At 43.1% G+C, this 27,299-nt stretch overlaps 1 protein-coding gene across 1 annotated transcript in view; it reads left to right on the top strand.

The window, feature by feature from the left end:
• Positions 1-27,299, top strand: part of LOC118904999 (coiled-coil domain-containing protein 162-like) — a 59,210-nt gene that overhangs the window by 2,263 nt on the left and 29,648 nt on the right. The window contains 8 exon segments of the mRNA XM_036871216.1: positions 346-515; positions 2,333-2,471; positions 12,207-12,302; positions 13,342-13,497; positions 18,517-18,746; positions 19,677-19,815; positions 21,619-21,668; positions 21,670-21,734. Of these exon segments, the coding sequence (XP_036727111.1) occupies positions 12,297-12,302; positions 13,342-13,497; positions 18,517-18,746; positions 19,677-19,815; positions 21,619-21,668; positions 21,670-21,734 (646 nt within the window). The 5' untranslated portion in view covers positions 346-515; positions 2,333-2,471; positions 12,207-12,296.

Below are 27,299 nucleotides of genomic sequence, written 5' to 3'. Positions count from 1 at the left end.
TCCCACTTGACTGAGGAAGCAGCTCTTAGATACTGTGGGCTAGTTCTGTGGACCCTGCCAAATTTTCTCCTTCCCTGAAAGCCAGCAACTCCCTTTAGAGTCAGTGTGAAGCAGAGGATGGAATCAGAATGTAGGAGTTTACATTATGAGTTTCTTGTAAAGGATTAGGAGGCCAATTAAACCCAGACACTACACACTGAACTCAGGGTTTCAGGAACAAAATGTACTGGCTTTGAGTATTCACATGGAGGCAGGGCCACTGTGATTCTGCTCTCTCTGTCTGATTTCCCAAACGGAACCCTCCTGGGGAAAGGCACAAGAAGAGGCTCATTTGTTTCCCGGCAGAGGGTCACCTCCCACCACCCCCACGACCACACGGCAACCATCTGCCCCATCTTCACAGACAGGCTGCCTGCCCTGCCTGTGCCTGCCATCTCTGCCCCCGCTGAGCCGTGTGAGCCCGCAAGAAAGGGAGGCCCAAATGAGGACTGTTATCAGTGCGTAACAAAGAAAAGGTAGGCCCTCCTCCACATCTGTACTTTAATGATAATGCCACCTGTCAGCACAGAACAATTTTGCTGGGAAGTGATTGTATAAAAGTGCACACACAGCATTATATAAACAGTAATGGAAATAATGAAGAGAGAAAAATCACCCATAATCCAACCATTGTAACAAGTGAAATATTTTTATTTATCCTTACTTCCTTCTAGCCCTTGCCCAAATACATTTTACAGAGCTTTAATCACAGGGTATGTACAACTTCATGTTCTTTCTTCATCGTCATTGCAGGAGATGATAAACCTTTTCCCCTGGTTGCTGCATAGCCTGACAGAGTGTATTGCTTGTAGACCAGCCACATTAGACCTTGAACAAATAAGGCTCACTGACCATCACTCCTCCCATCCAGTACAACATTCTTAAAGTTCTTGTACAATTTGCTCTGTGACTCCTCTTCTGGTGGAAGTTTCTTTTCAGCCCAATATGACCATCAGATTTATAGAGGATTCATAAAAACTCTAATGATTGGCCCCAATTCTTTTGTGGCTGGGAAAATACCCAAAAAACATTTTTTTGTGGTGTGTAAAACATCAAATGGATATGAAATCTGGACTGCTCATCTTTTCCTAAAGCCAAGAGCATATATTGCAAGTACATATCAGCAACCATTCTCAGACCTGGCTCTGCCCTGATCAGGCTCTCGTGGACAGCCTCCCTGCTCCCTCAGTTCCCCTGCCTTCCATGCCAGAAATGTAGGAAGAGATCCAGTACCGGGCCAGATAGGGTACAAGGCTGCTCAAGTCTGGATGAGGGGTTGACACAGAGTAACTCCGAAAGTGCTTCGTGGATCTCCCATCTCACTTCTGCCATGGGCTACAATCAGGGACGGTGATCAATTTCCACAATCCTTCTCTTCCCATAGCAGGGATGTCCTCTCAAGTAGAAAACTATCACTGTCCCCACAGGGAGCTGATGAGCATTTCAGATCAGCTGACATTCTGGTAGCCCTGGAAATGGGGCCCACTCACCGCCCCATCAGTGCTCCCTAAGGGCTTGTCATTTTCTTGCTGTGCTCTCCCATTCTAAGCAGCTCATTTCCTGAGCCAATAATAGAGATGCTAGTACAGACATCTAGACCCAGGCCAGGTTCCTCAAACCAGTATTGAGTGCCCCAAAAGTCCTCTAACTTAAATTTCCATCCAAAACACATATAAATCTTTTGCAGTAAGGGTCCAAGAAATAAGCCAATTTAGGATCTCCCACATCTACTCCTGAAATGATGAGAATCTCCTAGAAGGATCTATGTATGTGTGTGTATACATGTATACATATATGTATACATATTTTTGCTTGCCTTGGATGGTCTTGAGTCTTCTTTAATCTATGAGCCATTGACAGGATGAGCCAGTGACAGGGCTGATTTGAATGGCATGGCTATGAGAAATGAGTGCTGGTTTATAGTAATTTCAAGCCCCTAATAGACTTACTGAGGCCTATACTTTCCCATTCCTTGTAATTTCTCTTTTTCAATCTATTTAGAGTCTGTAGCCTTATAAACACTGAAACTTTCTTTCAACAGTATGTTCTTATTCTGCTGAAAAGCAAAGCAAGTTATTACATTCCTGAGGGAGGAAGGAAGGAAGGAAAGATAAATCAGACCTTGGGTTCTAGAACATAAGGCTTTGCTGATCTTGCAAAACATATAATTAGTATACTCACAAACAAAGAGAAGTCAATTTAGGTAAAAAGTTAGCTTTGGAGGTGAAATGGTTCACAGGGTAGCTAGGGTAGCCTGTGTTTCACACTGAGTAAAATGTCGTCCATCTTCTAGGGTCTGAGCTTCAAGAGCTGCAGAAAATGATTGAGAGCCTCCAGAGCCCCCAAGACCCCACTCTGCTGTCCCAGGTCCTCCTCCTTCGAAGGGAGGTTATGTTTCTGCAGTTCGACGCTGCAGTGAGGTACCTCATCCGGTAAGGGCTGGAGTGCTAATCCTGTCTAATAAATTCTGCGGGGCAGGTGTTTCTGAGTGATCATGGAGGGGAGGCCACTCTTGGCACTATTAGATAATGAGCTTAAAATAGTCGGGGGCACAACCTGATCCAGAACACTGCCGCTACCAAACACGTTCGGCTGCAGAGGCTGTCCAGGTGAACTGTGTTCTTGTTGGATAATAATATTCTTGGTTTTATTAAATGTGATTTCAATATAGTTAGTTTGCATAACAGGCTGTTTTATTGGGAATCACATTTTTTATACTTCTGAAGATGATTCTTCCTAAGAGTTTTATTTTTTCAGCCCTTAATTACCTTTCAAAAAAACAGAATTTTCACTGCACATCTGAAACCAATGGAATTCACCACCTGAGTTAAATTTATAAATAAGTTAATTTACCTCTGGCCTTGTAAGTATTAAATATTCTGCATTCAAAAAGAATGGTTTTTGGTTAATCATGACTGATGAAAAAATTAGCTTGGATTAAGAGTCACAATGTTTCCTGTATAAATAATAAGCTGTGTATGGGAAGGGAAGAGGTCAGGCCTGAGGGTCTCTGCTTATTCTTAAATTGTCAAAATTAATTAACTTCATTTGATAAATTCCCAGTGTGAGTATTTAGTCATTGAGGGGGACCTTGGAGGGCAGTACTTTTATCTGTGGATTATAATCACTTCCCACCATTAGCATGAGTGTCCATAGAGAATAGAAATGTGGGGCTTGTACTGAACCATATTTTCTCTTTCTGCTCTGCTTTTTCTTACTCTGAGCATCATGGGATTCTGGATTTAGGATGCAAATTCAGCAGGACAAAAAAATCAGGCTAATTTGTTTTCTTTTGATTGACAAACAGCTTTGGGAGCTGTACCTTTGTCAAGCACGTAGGACATAAAGGCTTTGACTAATTGTCATGATGGCCATGCATTAGCCCTCTGGGCTCTGAAATCTCAAGTCAAAATTTGCAAGGAATTTACATAGGATGAAGAAATAGGACTATACCCCAGAAGTTCTTCCTGGATTCCAGCTCCATGGAGTTCAGCTTGCTCCTGTTCTCCCAGGGGAACCACTCTGCTTCCCCCAGGAACTGCTTTGTGGGGCTTTCTCTGCCCTGGTGCACTCAGTCTGCAGGAATGGAGGACACTGTGTCCTATGACTGGTTTCAGTATATTCAGTATATTTTTCAGAGGACCTCAGAAGGAACCAGGAGTCCTTCATTCATAGCATTTCCTCCAGCCTTTTTTCTTCAGAGGTCTTTGGGGTGTGTCTGTGTTTGGAATCACACAGCCAGTAAGTAGCAGACCAGAATTAGAACCTATGTGCATTTGACTCCAAAGCCTGAGAACTAGGATGGATGCCAGACAGCAGCAGGATTGATGGAAAGGGAGACTCCGAAGAGAAGGCAAGAGGCAGGAGGAAAGGAGAAGCTGAAAGATAAATGTCTTTCCATTTGAGGATTTTACTTAGTGCTGAACCTGCAAGCAAGGAGAAGTCCTTAGATAACCAAAAGAGACAGGAAGCTTGGAGAAGTTCCCTCGCCCTTCCCAGAGCTCACCAACTGAGTAAATATGACTGTTTACCCCAGGGAACTTTTTGCTTATGTAAACTGAAGCCTTCTCCAGAGTTTGAAAAGAAGGAACTCTTACCTGGAATGAGAACAGCATACTTCCATAGACCAGGGGAGGAGAAGAAGCATGTAGCTCAAGGACAACAGGACAGTGGCCCCGTAGAGTCCCCTCATATCTGGCCTCTGCTTCTCTGTGGCATAGACCAGCTCAGATTGCAAGAAAGTTTAATGTTTCTAGGCACAAAAGTTTCACTCTGCTCCTGTCGACCTGTCCTCTGCCAAGGACCTGATAGAAATTGGTGCTGTCCTCCGATGGCGTCAGAATCACATTGCCCAGGGCCTGTCATTCACCTCTGGGCATGTCCACCAACCTATAAGAGTTATTTATTAGCCAGTGCAAGAAATGCCTGAGGATTGAGCTTATCTTTACTTTCAGGTGAATTAATCATTTGCGCCAAAGGTAAATGCTTCAGTGGTACATTGGTTCTAATCAATCTCATCTGTTTAAGTTAGGGATCAGCAAACTACTGCCATAGGCCCCTGCCTGATTTTGTAAGGCCTGTGGGCTAAGGATGGTTTTTATGTGTTTAAATGGTTGAGGGAAAAACTCAAGAGTAGTATTTTGTGACACATGAAAATTATGTGGAATTCAAGTTTCTGTGTCTAGAAATGAAGGTTTTTTTGGAACACAGCCAGGCCTATTCATTTACGGATAATCTCTGACTGCTTTCACACTAGAACCATAGAGTTGAATAGTTGCAACAGAGATTGTATGATTCACAAAGCTGAAAATATTTACTATCTGACCTTTTAAGAAAGAGTTTGCCACTCCCTGATTTAAACGATTGAATTCTTTTGAAATTCCAGAATGGAGGGAAACCGGGGGTGGGGGGGGGGGGAAGTCCCTCAAAGGAATTCTATAGGACAGAATAAAACATATGGCATGCAAAGTGCCACTGATCTGAGTGTATTATTGATGTTCAGAGTGATTACGGTAAAAAGGAGGAATTTAAGGAAATAAACCAAAGGTACCTTAACTTTCTGCAATAAGCCTGATTTAAGAGTACATTAAGCAATCTCTCAAGAAGCAACACCAATTTCTTAGTCCTCGAATTTGTGTTGGTTTTCTCTTCATTTTTCAATTTATCTTTATGCTCACCTAGTTTAAGTGTCTCTGAACACACAGATATTGAAGTGTGCTTCAGTTATCTGGGGATTTCTGGGCGATACAGAGAAGGCCCCATGTGCTCCTGGTCTCCAGCGTCTGAGAAGTGAAGAGCCACAACTTTTGCCTGGCCTCCTCCGGGCCACTTTGCAGGCGTTTTTTGGGTTTCATTTTCTTTTTCATATCCTTGCATCCAGGAAAAACCCTAGCATGTGTCCCATGAATTCCCTGCTCCCTGTGGCTACAGCCAGCTTGCCTGGGATCACATTATGGCTAACTCACACACAAGATGACTGGTATTCTAGGAAACCCTTGACTGCTTATTGACAGTAAGGCAGCTGCCCTGTGGCAAAACGGTTTGGAGAATGTGATGCATCTATCCTTGTATTTTAGTGGACTGCTGGGGAGACCCAACTTTATTAGGGGCTGGCAGTTGGCAGGTGTAGCACTGGCACAAGCAACAAGCTGACCTTTCATTCCTATGAGTTTCCCTGTATCTTGAGTGCTGCTGGCAAGCTGCACTGATCAGACCTACCCCAGCAGAAGGCTCAGGCCAGGGTTTACCAACTGAGGGGCTGAGTGAGTTGTCACAGTGAGCTGTTTTCAGTATTTCTAAAGACATAATGAAAAAGACACATTTGCCCAAAAGTTTTGCGGGTAAAGAAAATGTCACATTTCTTTCTTTTTTTAACTGGAATCATAAGAACAAATGAGATAAGGAGGAGAGGGAACTTGCTGTGGTTGAGTTCCCGCCATGTGCCAACTCCGTGGGATGGCAATCATGTCACCATCTTTACAGATGAGGAAATAGAGAGTCAGAGAAGTTGCATAACTTGCCCCAGGGTCACAAGCTTGCTGTAGCAGACCTTACATTCACAGGGTTTTTCTGACTCCAGAGCCCTGTTCTTTCCTTTATATCATGTTTCTTCATCTCTTCCTACAGCTCAGAGCTTAGGCTAGGTGTTTATGTGGCTTTGAGTTAAAAACAGGAGAATGCTTAATTTGGTAGAAAAATCTTTCAAAATATGGGGTCCATGGAGAGGAAGGAAATAAAAGAGGATATAGTGCTAAAAATGTTAAGTATCATTCTGAGACCCCTTTCTATACATAGCATTACATTGTACAGCTCCCTAATAAGCAGTACTATTGATAAAGGAGAGATGGGACCTATCAAGGACAGTGATCTAGACTGAAGAATTAGGAAAGTGAGGAAAAGGATAACCAATGATTTGATCAATGGTGGTGCCTAGAATCTGACTCTCGTCTCTCTAGAGAGTGTATCATGTGCTATGGTTCTCTAGCTTAGAGTTGCAGTCATATTTACATCTGAACTCTATTGATATTTTTTAATAGTCTCCAGGCATCTATAAATTAATAGACCTAGTACGTGTTTGGGGCTCTAAAACTCTGCCAAGAATTGTGGTTGTTTGTGGCACTAAGTAGTTAAAAGTTCTGCACAAACTTACCAAGATAAGAGAGCAAGTCAATGTTCTGTGTTCTCTCATGTGAAAATCAGTCTGGTGCAGCCACAAGAGGAGACACAGGAGAGACTCAGGAAAACAAAATTATTATACTCAGTTCCTAGAAACATCCATAATGCCATGTCACACAGGGCCACAGGTCGGGAGCAAGGAGAGTGCTTAGGCCATGACCTGGAAAGGCAAGGCAGGGCAGGAGAACAGGTTAAGATCGGCTAGTTTGAATAATTCCAGCGGGCTTTGGGCTGTAGGAGAGGTCTCTAGTTGCCTGTTAACTAGCCCTGGGATGATTAAAGGAGAGAAATATTGCCTCCTGGGTTGCAAGGGTCAGAGGAGGTATGGCTCAGATTGGTTAGTTTGCATGTCAAAGGCAGGCTGGGCCCTTAGCTATCTCTAAGAATTGGCTATGCAGGGAAGGGCAGTCTCTCCCCAGCCAGCAAGGTTTTTTAAAGATGTTAAAACATCATAATAAACAAAAAAGAAATTTTAAAATATAAGCAATACAGTCAACAGTAAGGTGCGAACAAAGCTGGACCCAGAGGCTGAGAGAGAGAAAATAATTTTGTGGATTGGTGGGAGAAAAGCATAGGAATGACATAGAAGGAGTCAACCAGGAAGAGGTTTGTGGGATACTGGGCTTCTGTGCTCTTGATTTAGGCTGAAAATAAATGTTTCCATTAGAATACTCTGCTTTTTGGTACTGTTGGCTAAAGAAAAATGCACAGCCTAAAAGTTGCAAATGTTTTATTCGGGAACCTTACTGAAGACTATAGCCCGGGAGACAGTCTCTCAGATAGCTCTGAGGATCTGCTCTGAAGAGGTAAGGGAGGAGCCAGGATATAGAGGAGTTTTTGCTGAAAAAACAGCAAAAAACCCATGTGGTTGAACATTAAAGGACTACTGCTAATCACAAAAAACAGACATCACAAGTTAATGATTTTAGTGCTTTTCTATGTATGGGAAGATACAAGAGTCTGGACTCATTAAAATTATTTCTTAGATATGCATCTTACCTATCTAGGGCTACTATCCTGTTTTTTTCTATCCTGAATTCCCCTCAGGGTGCACCGTTGGGGGGCAGCTGTATCAGCTGATGACTTGGTGGCAGGCAACATTCTTTGTTTAGTGGAATGGCAGGCGACATTTTTTTGTCTGCAGTACCATTGTTTTAAGTAGATATATACAACCTATAAGGGAGGTGTATATGTAGAAAGTGCCTTGGGAGTTTAGAGGAAGGTCAGAAGCAGCTGGATAATGAGCTCTGCCTCACTGGGCCCTACTGGGCTAGAAGGTCAGACCCATGGGGGACCCATCTTTGTATCTCAGACAGTTCCTGACACAGTACCCTGTACATAGTAGATGCTTGATACATCACTGTCACATGGGTGTTGAATGAGTCATGGGCCTCTTGGCAGGGCTTATTGAGAATCATGAGGAAGCATGTGAATGATATGAGAAACAGGAGAAAATGTTTATATATCCATTGAGCAACTCCAAGTGCCATCCTTGAGCTATCAGGATAAGTCAATGTTTTTATTCAGTGTCTCAGTATACAACTGTATGCAACTATCTCTTGTTAATTCTCACAAAAACATGAAAAGGGTGGTATGATTTTTGCACTAGTACAATGGTTTGATATGCAAATAATAGAGCTACCTTTATCTGTCTTTGAACTTAAGTTCATAAGCCCCTACTTCTGCTGATGACAAAAAGATTAAACTTTTCAATTCCATGTCATTCAGCCACATTTACAGTTTAAAGTGGTCAGTTTGAGATATAAATAAATATAAATATATATAAAATCAGTTAATTCAAGATTATCCCCTTTTACCTTTGTTTTAATTGCCTCCTCTTTACCCTGTTGGTGAGGGAGGGATTCTGCCCCAAGGTTATGGGGATGGCCAAACACATGACACTAAATACTGGACAGATGAGATCAACAGCAGTTTACTCGTCACATATACTCACAGCGGAGGGGAGCAGAACATTGCATGCCATGCAGGGCCACAGAGGATTTGTACTTGTGACCAGAGTGAACAACTAGGGACTTGAGAGGCAGGCTTTGTAGTATCAAGAGGATATAGTGCTTCCTGGTTCCCATAGGAAGATGTGATTGGTTCATTTGAATAATTTTGTGGTCTGGCAGGGAACTGAAACCACTACTTGGGGATAAGCAGGGATTGTACTTGGTCCCTTTGATAAGGAAGTTTGTTTGACTAGGGGACCTTACCCGTGGGAGCAGAGTAGGCAGGGGAACTTATAGTTAGGTCATTCAAAGCCCTCCCAATTTTACCAGATGTCAAGGCAGCACTAATACTGGACCTTAACTTGGGCCTTACGCCACACCCTTCTCCTCCTTTATCCTTCTCAGAGGTGATCTAAATTCCTGGGGGTGCTTATAAATCATCCCAGCAGTTGAAGAGGAGTGGCTACCTCACCCATCTCTGTCCAATCCCAGATCTCTTCTGGTTGGCCTGCTGCTCAGCACCCCATCTGGAACCCCCTTGTGGGGTCTTAGGCACTCCCCAGGTCTTTCCACAACACTTGACTATCTGCTCATCTCTGGGAAGCTGCCTCATTTCCATCAGTGCTAACATCTCCCTCAGTCATTGCTAATCTCCCTTTTGATATCTGCTTTATGCATGACTTGGCAAAGCCCATGGAGGATTTAGGCAAAAGAGCCCTTCTGTCCTGGGGACCTTTTGGATCCCCCCGCAACTGATTCTGTTTCATCATCTTTTCTTGGGCATCCACAAGATCTAAGCTCTAGAGACAGTCTTTACTTGCTCGCTAAACTCATTTCCTTTGGGGCAAGAAAATGATTGTAATTTATCAAGCAGACTTCCTTCTCTGTGACTTACGGTATAGATTTCATGCTCTAGTCTTCAGGATTTTTGGTTTTTGATATGCAAAGCCAAGTTTTGTTCAAAACAAAACAAGAAGCTTTCTCTCTCAAACCCCAGGCTCTTACTATTTAACTTAAAATTTGGTTTTACATTATCAAGAATTGCTGTCTCAGCTACTGGTCTTAAAATAAATTCAGCAACTGATGTCTTTGTTCTAGAGCTACAGCTGAGCTGTCCAGTACAGTAGCCACATGTGGCTATTTTAATTTAAAAGTTTAAATTAATATTGATTTTGGTGACATAAGACTTAAAATTCAGTTCCTCAGTCATGGTAGCCACATTTCAAGGGCTCAACAGCTACATGTGGCTAGTGGCTACCATATTGGACAGTCAAATATGGAACATTTCCACCCTGCAGAAAGTTCTGCAGTTAGACCATGCTAGTCTAGAGGATAGCTACCTTTCCCTTGAGGGCTGTGAATTGTGAGAGTGAAGGGCAGTGTGTAAAGAAAAGGGAGTGAGGGATGTTGTTGCTGAGGAAGAAACCTGTTGATATCTCAAAATGTTATCTTGCTCCAGTAACCTTGAAGAGAGTTTTGAGCTTTAGAAACTTGAGTAACTGCTGTTAATGAGATTCCCTTCCTGTTTTGGTAGAAGAACATTTTTGGCAGCTGGAAATGCTCCTGCCTACCAGTCTGTCACAGATGACATGTAGCATGGGTTGCCGCCACTGAGCAACTCTCTCATGAAGAGCATCTTTGCTTCCCAGCTCAGCCTGCCACAGCCGCTGGATCCACAGAGCCTCCAGGTGTGTTGAGAGCTATTTTTATACCAATCAAACATGCATTGTGCTGGAATGCCCTTTAGCCTTGGTAGGCTCCCCTTCACTCACATGGTAGAGTGGGCTAGGCCCCCATGGCCCGCTGTTATTCCCAGTCAGGGGCTCTCCCTCTAAACCGCTCAGCAGGCTAATTGGGAGCTTATCTGCTCACAGCTGGTAGCAAAACCAACACCTGATCTCTTCCGTGTAATAAATAATAATGATAGCAATTATGATACATAAATTAGGTCAGCAGCTGAGTTTTGAACAGCCCGGTAACAACATGCGTTATCGAATGTAATCCTGGCAACTATTATTGCTCCTAGGCACTAACTATATTACCCACCTGCTACAACTAAAGAGTTTGAGGTTCTAGAAGGCCAGAGATCAGACTGCTGCATAGTCATAGCAACACTAGGTCACAAACTGTATCAGTTATCTATGGCTTCAGGGCAAATTACCCCCAAATTTAGCAGATTGACACAATAAACATTAATTATCTCATATAGTTTCTGAGGCTCAGGAGTCTGGGAGCAGCTTAGCTGGGTAGTTCTGGTTCGGGATCTCTCATGAGGCTGTGGTCAAGGTGCTGCACCTCTTAATGGGAAGAGAAGCAAAGAATTTGTGGACTGGGACTTCCCTGGCAGTCCATTGATTAAGACTTCGCCTTCCAATGCAGGGAGTGTGCATTCGATCCCTGGTCAGGGAGCCAAGATCCCACATGCCTCGTGGCCAAAAAAACAAAACATAAAACAGAAACAATATTGTAATAAATTCAATAAAGACTTAGAAATGGTCCACATCAAAAAAATCTTTAAAGAAAAAAAAGAATTTGTGAACATATCTTTTTTTTTTTTTTTGGCCTCACAGTGAGAACTTAGTTCCCCAACCAGAGATCGAACCCGTGCTCCCTGCGGTGGAAGCTCAGAGTCTTAACCACTGGACTGCCAGGGAAGTCCCTGTGGACATATCTTTAAAACCACCACACAAGCCCAGATCTTTTGACTCCAAAACCTCCAACTTAATGTTTTTATGTTACAAAGCTAAGCCAAGTAATGCCAGCATCAACCCCATGTAAGTCTCACACTTCTACCTTCCCTAGCTACAAGACAGTGACTCTTGGCCCAAGCCTTGACCCTCATTTAGACCCGAAGACAGGGTTGGACCGTGACCATTGGGCCTGCTCCTGCTGCCTTTGAGTGTTGCCTGGGGTTAGGTGGATGCAGGTGTCCTGGCTCCCTGCTACCTGAATCAACTCCAGCTCTAGGAATTGTCTGAAGCCAGTACCGAGTCTGGAAGTGTAGAATGGGGTCAGATGGACAGGCCCACTATATCCAGGGCTGCATGTCATGCCCCAAGGAGTAGGGAGTGCCTTGGCTGTTGGACAGTGATGTGGAGAAGACAGAGGCCCATGTGTAACGTTGTGGCATTGGTTTTGAGTTGGTGCCTAGAACTGGAGCACAATGGAGATAAAGGACAAATATTTAAGGTTTGTAATATTGAAAAAATTTGAGTAAGTTTACTTTTTTGGATTATAAATATGTACCATTGGTTTTATACTATTCTGGGACTTCTAAATACTGGTGTTGACTATTTACACTGAAATCTTAAGTACCCTCTGTGTTTAGTCACTTTCTGAAAAATCAATTTAAAAAATAAGATTATTACTCTCTCCTGTGCATCATCGGGGACTATCCATCAAGAACTATTTCTACATAATAGAGAAATCATCCCACAGTGTTTTGGTGTGCAGACACAGACATCTTGTTCATATACAAATGTCTGTTTCTTATGGACATTATTATGCAGCATTATTATATTTATTTTTTGGTTCTTTTAGGCATTTGTGCTGTTCCCTTGGAGAGCATTTCTGGAAGATGGAGGACTGTTTCCAGTTACAATTAGCAGCCCAGATACCCTAGAATATAAGATGCAGGTAGGATAGGTCTTCCCACTTGTCACAGAGAGAGCCGAATGCAGACCGCAAAGCAGGTGTCATTGGGTCCATAGGTCTGATCCTTCATACTCTAGTCAGCGGTGAATAATTTATGAGATAAGCAAGGTGTTTGGTTATGAAACTGTAAACCCAGTGCTGCAAGGTGAGTCATGTTTTCTTATGACAGAAGAAAATCATGGTTTCAGCTGGCATCAGACTTGAAACAGCTGAAATACTCATGGCTAATAATGATCTTGGGGAGTGGTCATCCATTTATGGTCACTCTCTGGGCCTCTTAGAGTAACTCCCAGGCTGGCAGTTCAGAGACGTGTGACTACTGACCAACCTACAGTAGTAGGAAAAGAACTCTTTAAGCAGGACTCAAAGGGAGAGTCTCTTTCAATTATACGTTTCCCCCTGATTATTTAAGCAAGTATTATTGTGTTTTCATTTTTTTAAATAGAAAATATTTTAAAAGTATTATTAACAACATTAAAGTCAATGACACATTTGCTTCAAAATAATATGGAGGTGGGGAGTGATGAAGATGGGACAGGACTGGCCATAGGTTGGTGGTTCTTAGGGCCGGGTGATGGGAACTATTCTGTTTGCTTTTGTATGTGCTCAAAATTTTCCATAAGTAAAAAGATTTTTTTTTTAAGTAAAATAGTAAGAGTGGTTAAAAAAAAAATTAATCATAGTCCCCCACTAGGGGACGGTCACAGTTCATTTTGGTTTTTTTCCAGGATTTTCCCTGTGCATACATGTATCACACTATAATACACCACGTACGGACACCACCATAAGGTTTAGGAAACTTGGACTTCCACACAGAGCCGAAAGTCTGGTATGTTCAAGGGGGACTTTGAGCTAGATATGTTGCTCTGATTTTTATGGATTTTTTTTTTTTAATAGTTGAGAGCATGGGGCTTGTAAACACAACTACTCCTAATTTTCTCCCTCAAAACCACGTGTAAAGGATACATAGAAGTGTTTAAAATGGATGTTTTGGTTTCGTTTTGTTCCGTTTTGTTTTTAGCTATGCCTCTGTAGGCTGAGTGACCATGACCTCAAGGTAGCTCATGGAGAGCTGGCGGGCATGCAGCTGCTAATGGAAGATGTCCTTCTGAGTAACTATCATATGATCATGGAGGGTCCCCCAGGATGGCAGGCCACACTGGACAAAAATACACAGGTATTCTTGGTGAACGGTCTACGTACTTGACCAGTGCTGCGTCGTACTGAAGGACCTTTCTATCTGGGAGATGGACTAGATAGCTTCATCCATCCCATAGCCTCTCCCAGGGTCCCGGGACTGTGCTTATGCCGCACGGGAGCAGCAGTGAAGCAGGGGTAGCCCGTGAGAGCCCCTCCAAAGTGCGTTCTTTCACAGCAAGTCCCATGATCAGTGGTATATCCATTTCTTTTAATTTTAAAACTAGAACAAACTTCATGGGGGGTGGTCCGTTGAAACCAATTTGAACTCCAACTGGCTGCTTTTCCTTGTGAGTCTCACACATTTCGGGCTGGAGTCGGCAGGGTATGACAGAGGCCCCAGGTGAACATCTCCAGCCTGGCTCCTGTCTGCATCACTCCGCTAGCCCATGGACTCCTAGGCAAGCACTCCCTTCTCCGGACTTGTCTCCCTGAAGCTCTAAGGTACCAAGAGCCAGTAGTCTCCCTAGTATCATAACTTGAAGCAATTCTGCATGATTCTGGAACCAGACAGAGACTTGTCTGGACATGGGGTAAGCTAGCCAGTGCCCCCATTTAGAGTCCCCTTTTCAGAGCCAAAGTCTCTGCACCAGCCATTTCCATTTCCTTACCTTCCATCCACTCCTTAGAAACTGTGATCTGTCTTCCTCCTCATCTCACCAAGACTGCTCTCACTGAGAGCACCATGGTCCTTGTCACTAAATCTCCTGGATACTTTTCAGTCCCCTTCCAACCTGACCCCTTAGCAGCATTTGACACAGTGTGTCCTTCTTGAAGCCTCTCTGCCCTTAGCTTCTAAAGCACAGCTCTCTCCAGTTTTCCTCTGACATCATGGGCCATGCCTTCTCAGACTTCTGTGTCAAGTCCCCTACCTCTGCCAATCCTGAAAATGTTGCTTTTGGGGTTCTGTCCCACTTCCACCACTGCCAGGGCTGCATTTTGACTTCCATGACTCTAGCCACTTTTGTCTTTGTGGGCCCATTTCTCCATTAAAAAACATGAAGAGTTATAGTTTACAACTGTGTTAATATAAAGAAAAATATATTACTATCATAAATTATAGCATTTTATTCAACCTAAATATTCTTTTTTTTCTGATTTTAAAGGAAATTAAAACATTCTGTGGGCCCTAAGCACTGTGCCTTCTGTGTCTAATCAATAAGTTGGCCCTGAACACTATTAATAGAACATTATTAATTAATAATGTCTATGATTGAGATCTGTTCAGAGGCTTTATTAACTATTAATTTCTTTAATTCTCACAATAATCCCATGAGGTAGGTACTTTCATTATTCTCATTTTATAGATAAGAATACCAAGACTCAAAATGATTAAATGATATGCCTAAAAGTCACTTGCCGAGAGAGAAAAGAAACCCAGGTTCCAACCTAACAGTCTGGCCCCGGAGCTCCCTCATACTCTTATCCATGATATTGCTCCACTCCTCACCCTCTCCCTGGGCAAACCCAACTACTTTTATAACTTGGATGGCTTTATGCGATGATTCCAAAGTTTACATGTCTAGTCCAAATCTCAATCCTATCAGATTCATATGTTCAACTGTCTTGTTCCATCTCAGAGACACCGTGTCCCAAACTGAGCTCATTTTACTGCCCCTAAGTGTGCTCCTCCTTCCTTATTCCCTGTCAGTTAACCACCACCTGCCCAGTTGCCCAAGCAAAAAAAATCTGGACACCCATCTTTGATTTCTGTCTATCATACCCCACAATCAGGCACCAAGTTCTACTATCCTATTATTTTAATATCTTTCAAGTGTTCCCCATCCTCCCTCAGCACTCCCCTCCACCAGTCCAAATCACTATCATCTCCTAATGCTGGGCCAAGATCATAACCTCCAAAGGACTCCCTGTATTCCCTTTGCCTCCTTCACGTCCATTCACCAGGATAGTATTTTAAAATGCAAACCCGATTATGTCACTTCCCTCCTATAACTCTTCAATGACTTCCAAATGCCCTGAGAATAGAGTCTGGGTGCCTTAACCAGATCTTCACAACCTGACTCTTGCCAATATCTCTACCCTCAACTTCTTTTATTTTGTCAAATGCACCATGCTCTCTCCTCAGTACCTTCATGCACACTGGCCCCTCTGGTGGAAAACTTCCCTGTCCTCCCACTCTCTGCTTCATCATCTGATTAACTCCTACTTATCCTTCAGATTTCAACTTCCAAACCACTCTTTCAGAAGCTTTATCTGATCTCCCACCTTTGAGCCAATGCCCCTCTGTGCCAGTTAGGGTGCACCTGCTAGAAGTAACTAGTCATGACTTAAATTAGAAAGTGTATTAATCTTTCCAAACAGGTCTAGAAGGAGGCAGTTCATGTTGGTGCAGGCACCCAGCTCTGCCATCCTGGGTATGTCAGCAAAATGTCTCCCTCATCCTTGTAAGATGAAGACAGGAGCAAAAAAGCTTTCTCCTTAAGGGGCTTTGTCTTTTTATCAAGGAGGGAAATCTTTTTCAGAAGACTTCCAGTAGATTTTTCTTGTGTCTCACTGGCTAAAACTGAGTCGCAAGTCCATTTCAGGCCAACTAGTAGAAAAGGAAGTATGTTAGATGTGCCAACTAAATTCCACAGCGGGATTCAATGCTTCACCCAGAAGGAGCATTTGTGTATATCTCAGAAATAACTAATTTTCTTGTCAACTGCATTATTATGAACTTTCATCAAATTTTTAACTGTGGTCATTTTTAAGTCTTTTGTCATTTACAGACAGTTCTGTGTGTACTCTGATGCTTTTGCAAATATGTTCCTATAAAAGGGTTTCATCTTTAAGAAATTCATGGAAAAGACTCTGACAAGTACAGGTTTCTGGTAACTGACTGTACTGCTGAACTGAATGAATAAGCATTTTCAGAACTCTAATGAAAAACTGATGAACTCATAAAAGTGCTAACAAAAGATCAAGATGAAAAAAAAAATTTAATTACATGGGACTGAGTGAACTGATGAGGATGAGTATAATTTTTGTGACTTTCTGTCTGAATTAAAAAAAAAAAAATCCAACAAGGACTCAGAGGCAAAGAATATACAAATCAATTTTCACTGCAAAGTAAAGGAGCTGTTACAGTGGAGGATTACTGGACTGAATGTCAATATTATGACATAGTATGAGTGTGTTTCATGTTTGGTAATTGCAATCATTGTTGCTTTTGTTGTGGTCATCCATGTACAATGCTTGGTGGCAGTCTATTTATCTCTTGTAAAAATAAAATACAGTGTGTGTGTGTGAAAAAAAAAAAAAAAAAAAGAAGGAGCATTTGCAAAGCTGGATATAGACCAAGTAGTGCCAAGACCAAGAAGCCTGCTGGGCCCTTTGGTCCTTCTGTTTACTCTCTTTTGGCCCTGTTTCTGATGGATTACCATCTTTCCCTGACAATCCTACCCTCCCCTGCCTTGTTCTTTATCCTGTTTCCTGTTCCTTCTCCCATCCTGTAAAACACTTAGGAAGAGAAGACTTCTCTTAACAGGAATATATTAACAAGGTAAGTTTGCTTTTAAGTTATTATTTATTTTAATTAGTTTTATTTTATGATTGGTTCCATTTAAGAGTATTTCAATATTCATAGACAATAGGCAGCACTGGAATTTATACTGCCTGTGACTTAGGACTCTAGGTTTCCTGTCCCAGCTATGCCACCAGTTCTGTGACCTCTTAGACTTCAGTCTCTAGGACTCCCAAGTGAAGGTGATGGATTAGCTCAGGACCTTTAAAATGCTCCCAGGAGCCCTGGGTTCCTCAGAGGGACCTTGGGGCTTTTTGAGCGGAGGGGCCCAACTACATGGCCTGTAGGCAGCCCCTTGCTTGTCACCATGCTTGGCCTTGGTCTGTTGGATATCTTGGGTCACTGAGTAAGATTTCATTTGCTGAAAGGCTTCTGAGGATAAAATAAATTTGGAAACTCATGAATTAGCTGATTGTTGAGGAGGTAGGCTACTAGGTGGAAGGGTTGCCAGCTGTTGGCAGGAGTTCACTCTCCCCTTGGTCTTGCTTGTAGTTCTTCCCCTAACCACCTCTCTTTCTGGCGGCCCCACCCCCATCCCACCCTCCCCAGATGTTAATAGCACTGATCTAGGGTCCAGTTACATCAGGTGGTGGTTCTTCCTGTTCCTGGCCAGGAAACTTGAGTGTCCAAGGTGTTGTTACCTGAATGTCCTCTGAGTCCCTTCCTGTCATAACATCATGGTCCAGGTGTGCAAAGGAAAGCTCCTTTTCCTGAACCTGAGACACTGTCTTCAGGCTGAGCGTGGGATACAGGTTCCCCTTCTGTCTGTCACTCTCTGGATAGCCCTGGCCCTCACATCGCTGGTGCAGGAGAGCAGGGACCTGAAAACCTTATTCCCTCCACATCCTCCCGGGCTCACAGCAGCCCCTCAACAAACACTTATTTAAGGAAAGCACCGGTGAATGAATGAACAAATCATAATTTTAAAGTGAAATTTCCTATTGAATAATAAATTCAAATCAAGAGACATGTTCTCTGCGTAACTTTTAAAGGATGGGAGGAGGAATAGGAGATAAGATAAACTTAAGTTTCCATTTCCTTACCCATAAAATGGGTAAAATCCCCAATTTAAAGTTATAATATAGCTCTACCATGATGGGTTGTTAAATCTTGAGTGTGTTGAAGAGCTCTTTCCAAAATGCAGAGGCTAAACATGAAAGGCTCAATTTTTCAAGGGTAGATAAAATGTTGGCACCCAAGTAAAAGAGTTTTAAAGTGAGTGGTTCACAGCTCAAGCAGAAAATTGAAATGGAGACATTTCTCTCCTTTCTGTATACTGTCTATTCAGGAAGGATGCTTATACTCTCTAAGCTCTACATGTGCTGCTGGCCTGTAAACCATTCCTCCTGGGGGAGAAAAGTCATTCTCCAAAGACTTCGTTCTGCATGAGCTGAATGAATGTAAAAGGTCATCCTGTAGTGGTCTATGACTAATAAAAAAAAAAAAAAAAAAGAATTTCTGTAATGCTTTCAGCCAGATTTGTCCAGAGTGCAAGGATTCAGAAGTCGGTTCCAAAGCAGCCCAAAGACCTCCAGGCTGCTGGGGGGCCCATGTGATGCAGTGATGTCCCTTGTTTTGCTGAGATCATTTCTGGTGCTCTGGAAGCAACTGGAAGTGCTAAAGGATCACTGGGGCCGACTCAAGCTGCGAGGCCAGGACATCAATTCTCCCTCTCTCCACAAATAGTTCTCGGAGCTCTATGGGTGAGTGTGCTCAGGGGGAAATTCATGTGAAGGAGTGGAACCTGGGATCTGGCAGATTACTGCCCTTGCTCTGAGGGTGACATTTGGTCCATGAATTTGGTATGCCTAGCCCCACTGATCACAGAGGAAGCTGGGCAGTGTGTCTCTATGAACAGTGCTTTACAGGAAAAGCTGAGTTCTATTGACTGCAGGGACAGCCCTGGATTCCAGTGATCAACACTGTATATCATTTACCCAGAGTTCTGTCCCTGGGAACTGGTGCTTCTGAAGTGTCTCTTCAGTGCTAACTCTAAGCTTTTTAGCTCATAGGATCCCAGCGAGAATTGAGTGGGGAGTGCTGCTGCCGTGACCTCCTCTCCGCTCTCTGCCCCATTAGACCCAAGTCTAATGAGTCTCTGAGAGCTTCAGGCATCACAGCCAAGGGTACAATATGGTGCAGCATGAGGTGTTTAATCTGCAGAATGCTATGTTGTTTTCTCAACTTCAAGCCCTGGCTGGGATGACTTAGCTGGCGGGAAAGGCATGTGGTTTCTGCCATGTGTCTGTAACCAAACAAGCATTCACTAAGCGCCCAACCACCACCCCAGGACCTTACTGAGGGTATTAGGGCTCACTTTGGTGGTCTAGTCCAAGTTGTCTATCTTATGAGTTATGACAGTCAGCTTTCCTGGTAAACAGGGAGTGAGAAGACTTGTCAGTATTTTGAAGAATGAAGACTGAAATTAAATGTGCCCAATGGGAAGAGGCCTCACGATTTAATATTGACTAAGGGAGTGGTAACTGTGGTGGATTTAGATGTCGATGTAAGTGTCTGTGATGAGTTGGGAGGTTTATGCATGATGACAGGAAACAGAACATGAATGAAAAGAATTGTCAGAGAATCTGAAAGAGAAAAAATGTTTGTTAATTTCTGTCTCTCTTCTTTAATAGAACTGACATTCTCTGCCCCAGCATGAAAGCTATAGCTAGGCGGATAGGGAAAGAAGATGAATTTGAAGGACTTATAATAAGTAGTAAGTCTACTCTTCCCCCTAAAGGAGCTTCAGAAATTGAAATAAAAACTCAGCAGGTATGCAGGAGCTATTTTTTTTTCTTTTTCTTTTCTTTTTTAATAGATCTTTATTGGAGTATAATTGCTTCACAATACTGTGTTGGTTTCTGCTGTACAACAAAGTGAATCAGCCATATGCATACATATATCCCCATGTCCCCTCCCTCTTGAGCCTCCCTCCCACCCTCCCTATCCCACCCCTCTAGGTGGTCGCAAAGCACCGAGCTGATCTCCCTGTGCTATGCGGCTGCTTCCCACTAGCTATCTATTTTACATTTGGTAGTGTATATATGTCCATGCCACTCTCACTTCACCCCAGCTTCCCCTCCCCCCCCCACCCCGTGTCCTCAAGTCCATCGCAGGAGCTATCTTGAACTTGACTTGAAAATTTGCTTTATGACATTAGCATGTAAAACAACAGATATACCCAAGTGGTGTTTTTTCTAAGAAGATAAGTGTTTATTGAGGGTTTGTAAATTGCTGAACAGACTCTGAGGAAACTCAGTATGTAAAGGTATGTGGGGCTTTGATTAAGCAAATAACTACCCTTTAACATCTCAGTTCTGTAAGTCTAGGTTTTCATATTTTTATTTTCCTCAAATTAAAAAAAAAGACAATAGAAAACATCATAAAATCATGCACACAGGTATCCCCCCTGCGACACGCACACTCATGGAAGTGGAATATTTAAAATAGCTCCTGTGATTGTTTTTCCAAGAATAAGACAACACAATTTATGTACTAGTCTATTTGGTGTGTGTTGATGGTCTATGTGGAGGGGTTGTTTTCCCAAGTGTTTGTTCCTCTTGGTCCTGTGATGCGGGCTCTGCCTGACTGTGCTTATTGTAACAGGGAACGAAGACTCTAGCTGGTTGGGTGTAAGTGCAGAGATGCATGTCCACTGAGCATCCAGGAGAACTCAGCACTCCCCCCCCCACCCCCCACCCACACACACACCCCAGTCCGAAGCCTGTTGCTTACCCTTCTGAACTCTGCTTCCTCTCTAGCACCTGGGGTCCTCTGACAGGGAGAAACGTGGGCTTTGCAAGCATAATGGGTAGAGTAAGGGCTCAGGGGTATTGGAACACAGTTTTTTCTTGATCATGTATGGAGTTTTAAATCTTCCCGTGAAATCCTCCTTGGTATCTAAATTGAGTTTCAGACCTAAGCGCTTCTTATAATAACAGCTCATGAAATTCCTGGCCACATTTAGAGACTCCAAAACACAAGAGGTCGCTTCAGACATTGAGCACTTTGCAATTTAGCAGAACCTGGTAAAAAGGGATATATTTTATCAGTCAAGATGTGGGCCAGGGGGCTTCCCTGGAGGCACAGTGGTTGAGAATCTGCCTGCTAATGCAGAGGACACGGGTTCGAGCCCTGGTCTGGGAAGATCCCACATGCTGCGGAGCAACTAGGCCCGTGAGCCACAACTACTGAGCCTGTGCGTCTGGAGCCTGTGCTTCACAACAAGAGAGGCCGCGACAGTGAGAGGCCCGCGCACCGTGATGAAGAGTGGCCCCCACTTGCCACAACTAGAGAAAGCCCTTGCACGGAAACGAAGACCCAACACAGCCAAAAATAAATAAATAAATTAAAGGTATCCTTAAAAAAAGAAAAGATGTGGGCCTGGAAAAAAAGATGTCTGTCTCCAAAAAGTTGCATCTACCACACTTGGGAACCCAAAAAAAGGAACCGTTTCTTCTTCCCCAGGAGAGAGTAACAAAAGGATGGGACCCAGACCAAGGCCCTTATGCAAGAATTTAGGAGCCTAGAGTATAAGCTAATAGTGGAGAGTGGCTCTCAAACTGCTTACTCTAGCTTCAGAAACTTCTGGAAAATCTTGAAATTCATATGATCCAGGAGGTATTAAGTTAACAGAGAGATAACACTGGTTGTATCAGAAAAGTCCAAGGAGCAGCATACTCTCCCTATAGGTAAAGTATGTTTATTTTATTACTTTATAAAGTAACATTTTTATTATTTTTTCCTAATTATGAAAGCAATCCATGTGTCCATATTCATGGAGAAACAAAAACAAAAACACTACAACACCCAGAAAATAGTATAAAAATTACTTTTTAACACCTTGGCCCAAGAAATAAGTTCTTAAAAAAAATTTCTTTTTATTGAAGTGTAGATGATTTACAGTGTTGTATTAGTTTCTGGTGATTCAGTTATATATTCTTTATCAGATTCTTTTCCATTGTAGTTTATTATAAGATATTGACTATAGTTCCCTGTGCTCAGAGAGAAGTACTTTTACCGTTTTGATATATATTCTTGACTTAAAGGGCTTTTAAGTAGAAAACATTTATAAACTTCAGTCTCTGCTGATTAACTCATAGCTGAAATAAAGTTGAAATGGGGGAAACACATAAAGCTTTTTCTTATATATAAGCATATATAAATATATATCTTAGAAATACATATATTTGGGGTGGGAAGACAATCAAAATTGTTTCATTTGAGGTCTAAAGTCAGGGTGACTTAATGGGCAAGTGACTAGTGCACTCCCACAGGACTCTCACAGGGGCACTTGGGGTTTAATGCTTTGTAGGTTCCATCTTGTACTCTTCATTTTCACTTAGAATTTGTATTTTGTAAGTGGCATCCAGTGAGTCAATGGAGGATGCACCAAAGGCTTGTAGCCTGGGCTCACACGCACTCCTGCTGCCTCCCCACCTTGCCAGGAGGAGTTCTCAGCTGCCTGTTCCTCTGCCCTCTGGCACCCCAGGCACCACGAACTTCCCTCTCACCATCCGCATCCAGCAATGGCTGCCACTCCCCACCCAGTGGGGGCCTGAGCACGGCGAGGGCATGTGTGGGGCATGTGCACCTGACAGCATTTCAGGGACCCCAGACTGGCAGCACCAGGCTATGTTTGATGGGTGACTCACTGGGTGTGAGCTTGTTGCTCATCCCTGGGAACCTAGAATATCCCAGGGCAGAGGTTGCAATACCCTTGGGGTTGCCCATCCACGGTAGATAGGAGCAATGGGCCTGCAGGAAGAGGAGACACCCAGCTCAACTTCTTCGCCCCTGGTTCGGCACGAAGCCTCAGTCCAGTAGCTAGTAGACCAGGTACATTCATGCACCAGTCACAGGGTGGGGCCCCTGGTGCCTATGAAGGTTGTACTTGCCCTGCGTGCATCCCCATGCCAAGGAGCCAACATTAAAAACAAAAACACTGTGACAGGTCAAGAGAGAGACTGAAGAAGAAAGAAGAACATTTTATATTTTAGTACCTTTAACGGCACTTTTTTCCTGCTTTTTTTTTTTTAATAAATTTATTTATTTATTTATATTTATTTTTGGCTGTGTTGGGTCTTCGTTTCTGTGCGAGGGCTTTCTCCAGTTGCGGTGAGCGGGGGCCACTCACCGTCGCGGCCTCTCCCGTTACGGAGCACAGGCTCCAGACGCGCAGGCTCAGTAGTTGTGGCTCACGGGCCTAGTCGCTCCGCGGCATGTGGGATCTTCCCAGACCAGGGCTCGGACCCGTGTCCCCTGCATTGGCAGGCAGATTCTTAACCACTGCGCCACCAGGGAAGCCCTTTTCCTGCTTTTTGAACAAGGTCTGCGTTTTTATTTTTCATGGGGCACCATAGATTATGTGGCTGGTCCTTTCTGAACTACAGTGTCTACTCCTAACTCCTACTAATTCTGTAGGAAAATCCACAACCTTTGAGATAAGGGGAGTTGTTTGACTGACAAAATAAATAAGGGTTTCCTTTCGAGACAAGGTTCACAGACATTGTAATGTTAATTAATAACCTCTGTGGGCATCTAAGACACTGTGGTTTTATCAGTGCTTCGAGTAACTGAATTCTGTAAGCAGGACTTTGGGAAAAGGCTGTGCAGTGAGAGAGCAAGCCCCCACCAAATGGGCATCTCTGACTGTCACCAGAGAGTGGAGTGTGGTTGAGCTCCGATTACAGAACATTTAACAAGACACAAAGCGTCTGTTGTTTGTGCCGTGTTTGCTGCATCCAGGCGGTTCCCTTCCGAGTCCTTGGAGAAAATCCACAAGCACACGGCAGGTGCAACCATCTGCACGTTTCAGGGCTGTGATGCTTCTGAGAAGTCCGAGTGGGGGCCCAGGAGAGGAAGTGTCTTTGCTTTGCAGCTGTGCTGTGTGTTGCCTTGTGCAGGGTGCTTGTCAGCTGTGCTTGGAAAGGGCCGTCAGTAAGGGGCTGGTGGGAGTCAGGCAAAGGGGAGGGGTAGAGTTATTTTTAATGGTGGTAAGGTTGATATTACCAAACCTTACCAAAACCTAGAGTATACTGGCCAATTCTAAAGTCTTGTTCAGATTCTGTAGTCTTAAGATTTTTAAAATAAATGCCAGTAATGAGGGTGTTTTGTTATTGTTGGTTTTTGTTTTTGAATCATGGTTCAGCATGATTTGGTGGAGAGGCCTGGGTCTCCTGTGCTGAGTTCCCCCAGTACAAGTGATGGAGTCCCCACTGTGTGCTAGGGGTGTTTTTATATTCTTCGACTTAGTCTTTCTGAGACCTCTATGAGCTGGGTGTGTGGAAGAGGGTGATAAAACCTTGGAACTCACACTCACCTACTGCTCATCTCAGCAGTAAGAAGCAGCCATAGTGGATTGGGCTTCCAGCAGGGGCTGCTTCTTCATGCAGAGATCACCATTTGTGGTCAAGGTTAGCTTGGGGCTAGGGGTTTCTCCAGAGGGAGTTGGGAATGGAGAGTATTGAGACCAGGGGACATCACAGGCTCAAATACTTCTCCCCTATTTCCTTCCCTCCTCCCCACCTTGTCTTGGAGCTTAATCTTTTTATACAGCTTCTGAGTGAGCTTCCAGTTTGTCAGTGAGTATCTGAAAATGTGGCAGCCACACCTGGTCTGGTGCTACTTCTTGGTAGCTTGTGCTCCCCTGAGAGTGATCAAAAGCAGCCCCAGATATCCTCACTCAGCCTCAGGGCTTGCTTAACAAAGAGATGGGCTCCACTGATTCAAAAAGGCTCTGCCATTCCCCATCTTTGACATTTTGGCATTGAAGTAATTTTTAATTGATTTTCTAAATTTCTCTGAGCAGTTTATAAGGCCAGCAGCCTCCAAAGTGGAGGCATATATCCCAGGGGTGTGGGAAGAAAATACTAGAACTTCTAAATAGATTACATCTGTCTGTAAGAAGCCCATGTTACACTCTACACTAAGGTGTCCTGAAGTGACCACGGGGAGGCAATACGCAAGAGAATAATAAGAAAGAGTAGAGTTGACAGTACTAATCCTAGTACATGCTTATCTTTAGCCACATTATGAGGTTAAAAAAGATAACCTAATCACATCTGAGAAGTCAGACAAAACTTTTTTTTAAGTCAAAGAAACTATTGGGAATGTGGATTGAGATTCATTCTTATTGTTGATGAATCTCACCCTATGTACATCATGCTTTGCAATATTAGCCATTGATAGTACTGGAGGTAGTTATGAATACATAAACAGACATATGTTAAAGGTGAGTGAACAAAAATGCTTTTCTTGAAGGAAGCACAATCAAAACATTTGGGAGAACATGGGCTAAGTCAGCATTTCCCCGGCAGTGTGCCCTGGAATACTAACTCCTCAGCATGTTAATGCAGTAGTTCTCCCAACCCCCCTTCACTAACAGACCCATGGATTACCTGAAGCTTTCCATTCCCTTGGTAGCACAAGCCAGCAAAGTACTCACTAATCACAGCCTTTGGGTTGCATACGTTTACCTAGCATCATTGATCGTTGTTTGCTCCAAACCTGTTTGTGCCAGTTTTACTTGTCATTGTGTTTGAGTAATTTAATTATTATGTAAACCAATGAAATAGGAGTACAAAAAGAAAGATCTGTTCTCTAAAAACTAAGTTGAAATAGATAAAGTGTGGTACATCCAGTCAATGGAATATTACTGAACACTAAAAAGAAATGAGCTATCAAATCATGAAAAGACATGGAGGAAGCTTAAATGTATGTTATTAAGTGAAAGAAGCCAACTGAAAAGGCTACATATTGTATGATTCCAACTATGTGACATTCAAGAAAAGACAAAACCATGGAGACAGTAAAAAGATCAGTGGTTGCCAGCAGTTGAGAGAGGAGAGAACAATGAATAACAGAGCACAAAGGATTTTTAGGGCAATGAAACTATTCTGTATGATACGACAGTAGTGGATACATGCCATTATACATGTGTCCAACCCATAGTTTCACAAGAGTGAACCGTAATGTACACTGTGGACTTTGGATGATAGTGATGTGTCAATGTATGTTCATCAGTTGTAGCAGATGTACCACACTGGTGCGGGATGTTGATAGCCGGGGAGGCTGTATGTTTTGGGTGAGGGTGCAGGGGATTTATGGGAACTCTCTGAATTGTCTGTTCAATTATTCTGTGAACCTAAAACTTCATTTAAAAAACAAAAAATGATGCTTTTGGATTGTTTCATGGTCTTTAAGATTTCTCTCCATAAAAAGAAACACACCAAAAAACACACACACACTAGAAATTGTAGACCACACCCTATGTATTATGATTTATAGAGGAAAGATGGTACAGAACTCCAGTGAGTGGTTACATACAAAGAAAAAGCCTAGGCTCTATGTTAGAAGATTGGCAAATGTTTGTATATTTGTGTATTTTTAATTTAAATAAAATGTTTAAGATAGTGCATGTCATTTTTTAAGCATTCCCTGGTTTAACAGACTTCTTATGATTGACCAACCAACTCTTAGTCTTGATTGCATTGGACAGGAGGATTTCTACTGTGTTTTGCAGGGGTTAGGGAAGAAGGGTTTTATTTGCTTTTTAAAAATAAGTTTGGGAAACTGGGAGTAAATAATGTTAGAAAGGTACCTCTACTCCAGACTTTCTCAGAGCCTTTACTATCCTACTGTGTGCTGAATCTCCAGAGAGAGAGTATGATATGTTCTTTGAATTTATTTGACCACAGAACCCTTTTATTCCCTTGGGAATATCTTTCATCACCTCAAAGAACTAGTGTTCTGGGGAGCAGTTTGAGAAACACAGGAGTACAAAATTCATACATATGCTTGAAGCAATAAGGTTTTCAACCTACCCATTGCCCCCGGCCACCCAGCTGATCAAGAGAACAACTGTGATTGGCAGTTGTGTGCCTTCAAGTTTCAGTTCTGCCTTGGCTTAGGATGCAGGGGCCGCTCAGGTGCAGAGCGTTGGTGGTTGTGTTAGAGACGTGAAGTGCTGCCAAACCAAGATGCCCTTCAGAGGGAGGGGGCTGTGTGGGTGTGGGGTGTTCAGAGAGGAAGAGAGAGGAAGTGGTTTGGCCACCAGGAAGTCAAAGTTTCCTTCAGTCAAATGACCTAGGAACAGAGTGAGAGGGAAGAAAAAACCCTAATTGTACCCCCAGTGTGCTATCTCCCTCCCACCTCCATGCTTTGTCTTAAAGAAGCCATGCACACACACACACACTGAAAATGGGACACATTTGGAGACCACCAACACCACCTGGCCAGGAACTGTTTCTCGTGGA

This window comes from Balaenoptera musculus, chromosome 12 (genome assembly GCF_009873245.2).
Source record: "Balaenoptera musculus isolate JJ_BM4_2016_0621 chromosome 12, mBalMus1.pri.v3, whole genome shotgun sequence".
In the NCBI taxonomy this organism is placed as follows: domain Eukaryota; kingdom Metazoa; phylum Chordata; class Mammalia; order Artiodactyla; family Balaenopteridae; genus Balaenoptera; species Balaenoptera musculus.
Note: the sequence above shows the minus strand (reverse complement) of the source record. Positions and strands in the feature narration are given on the sequence as shown.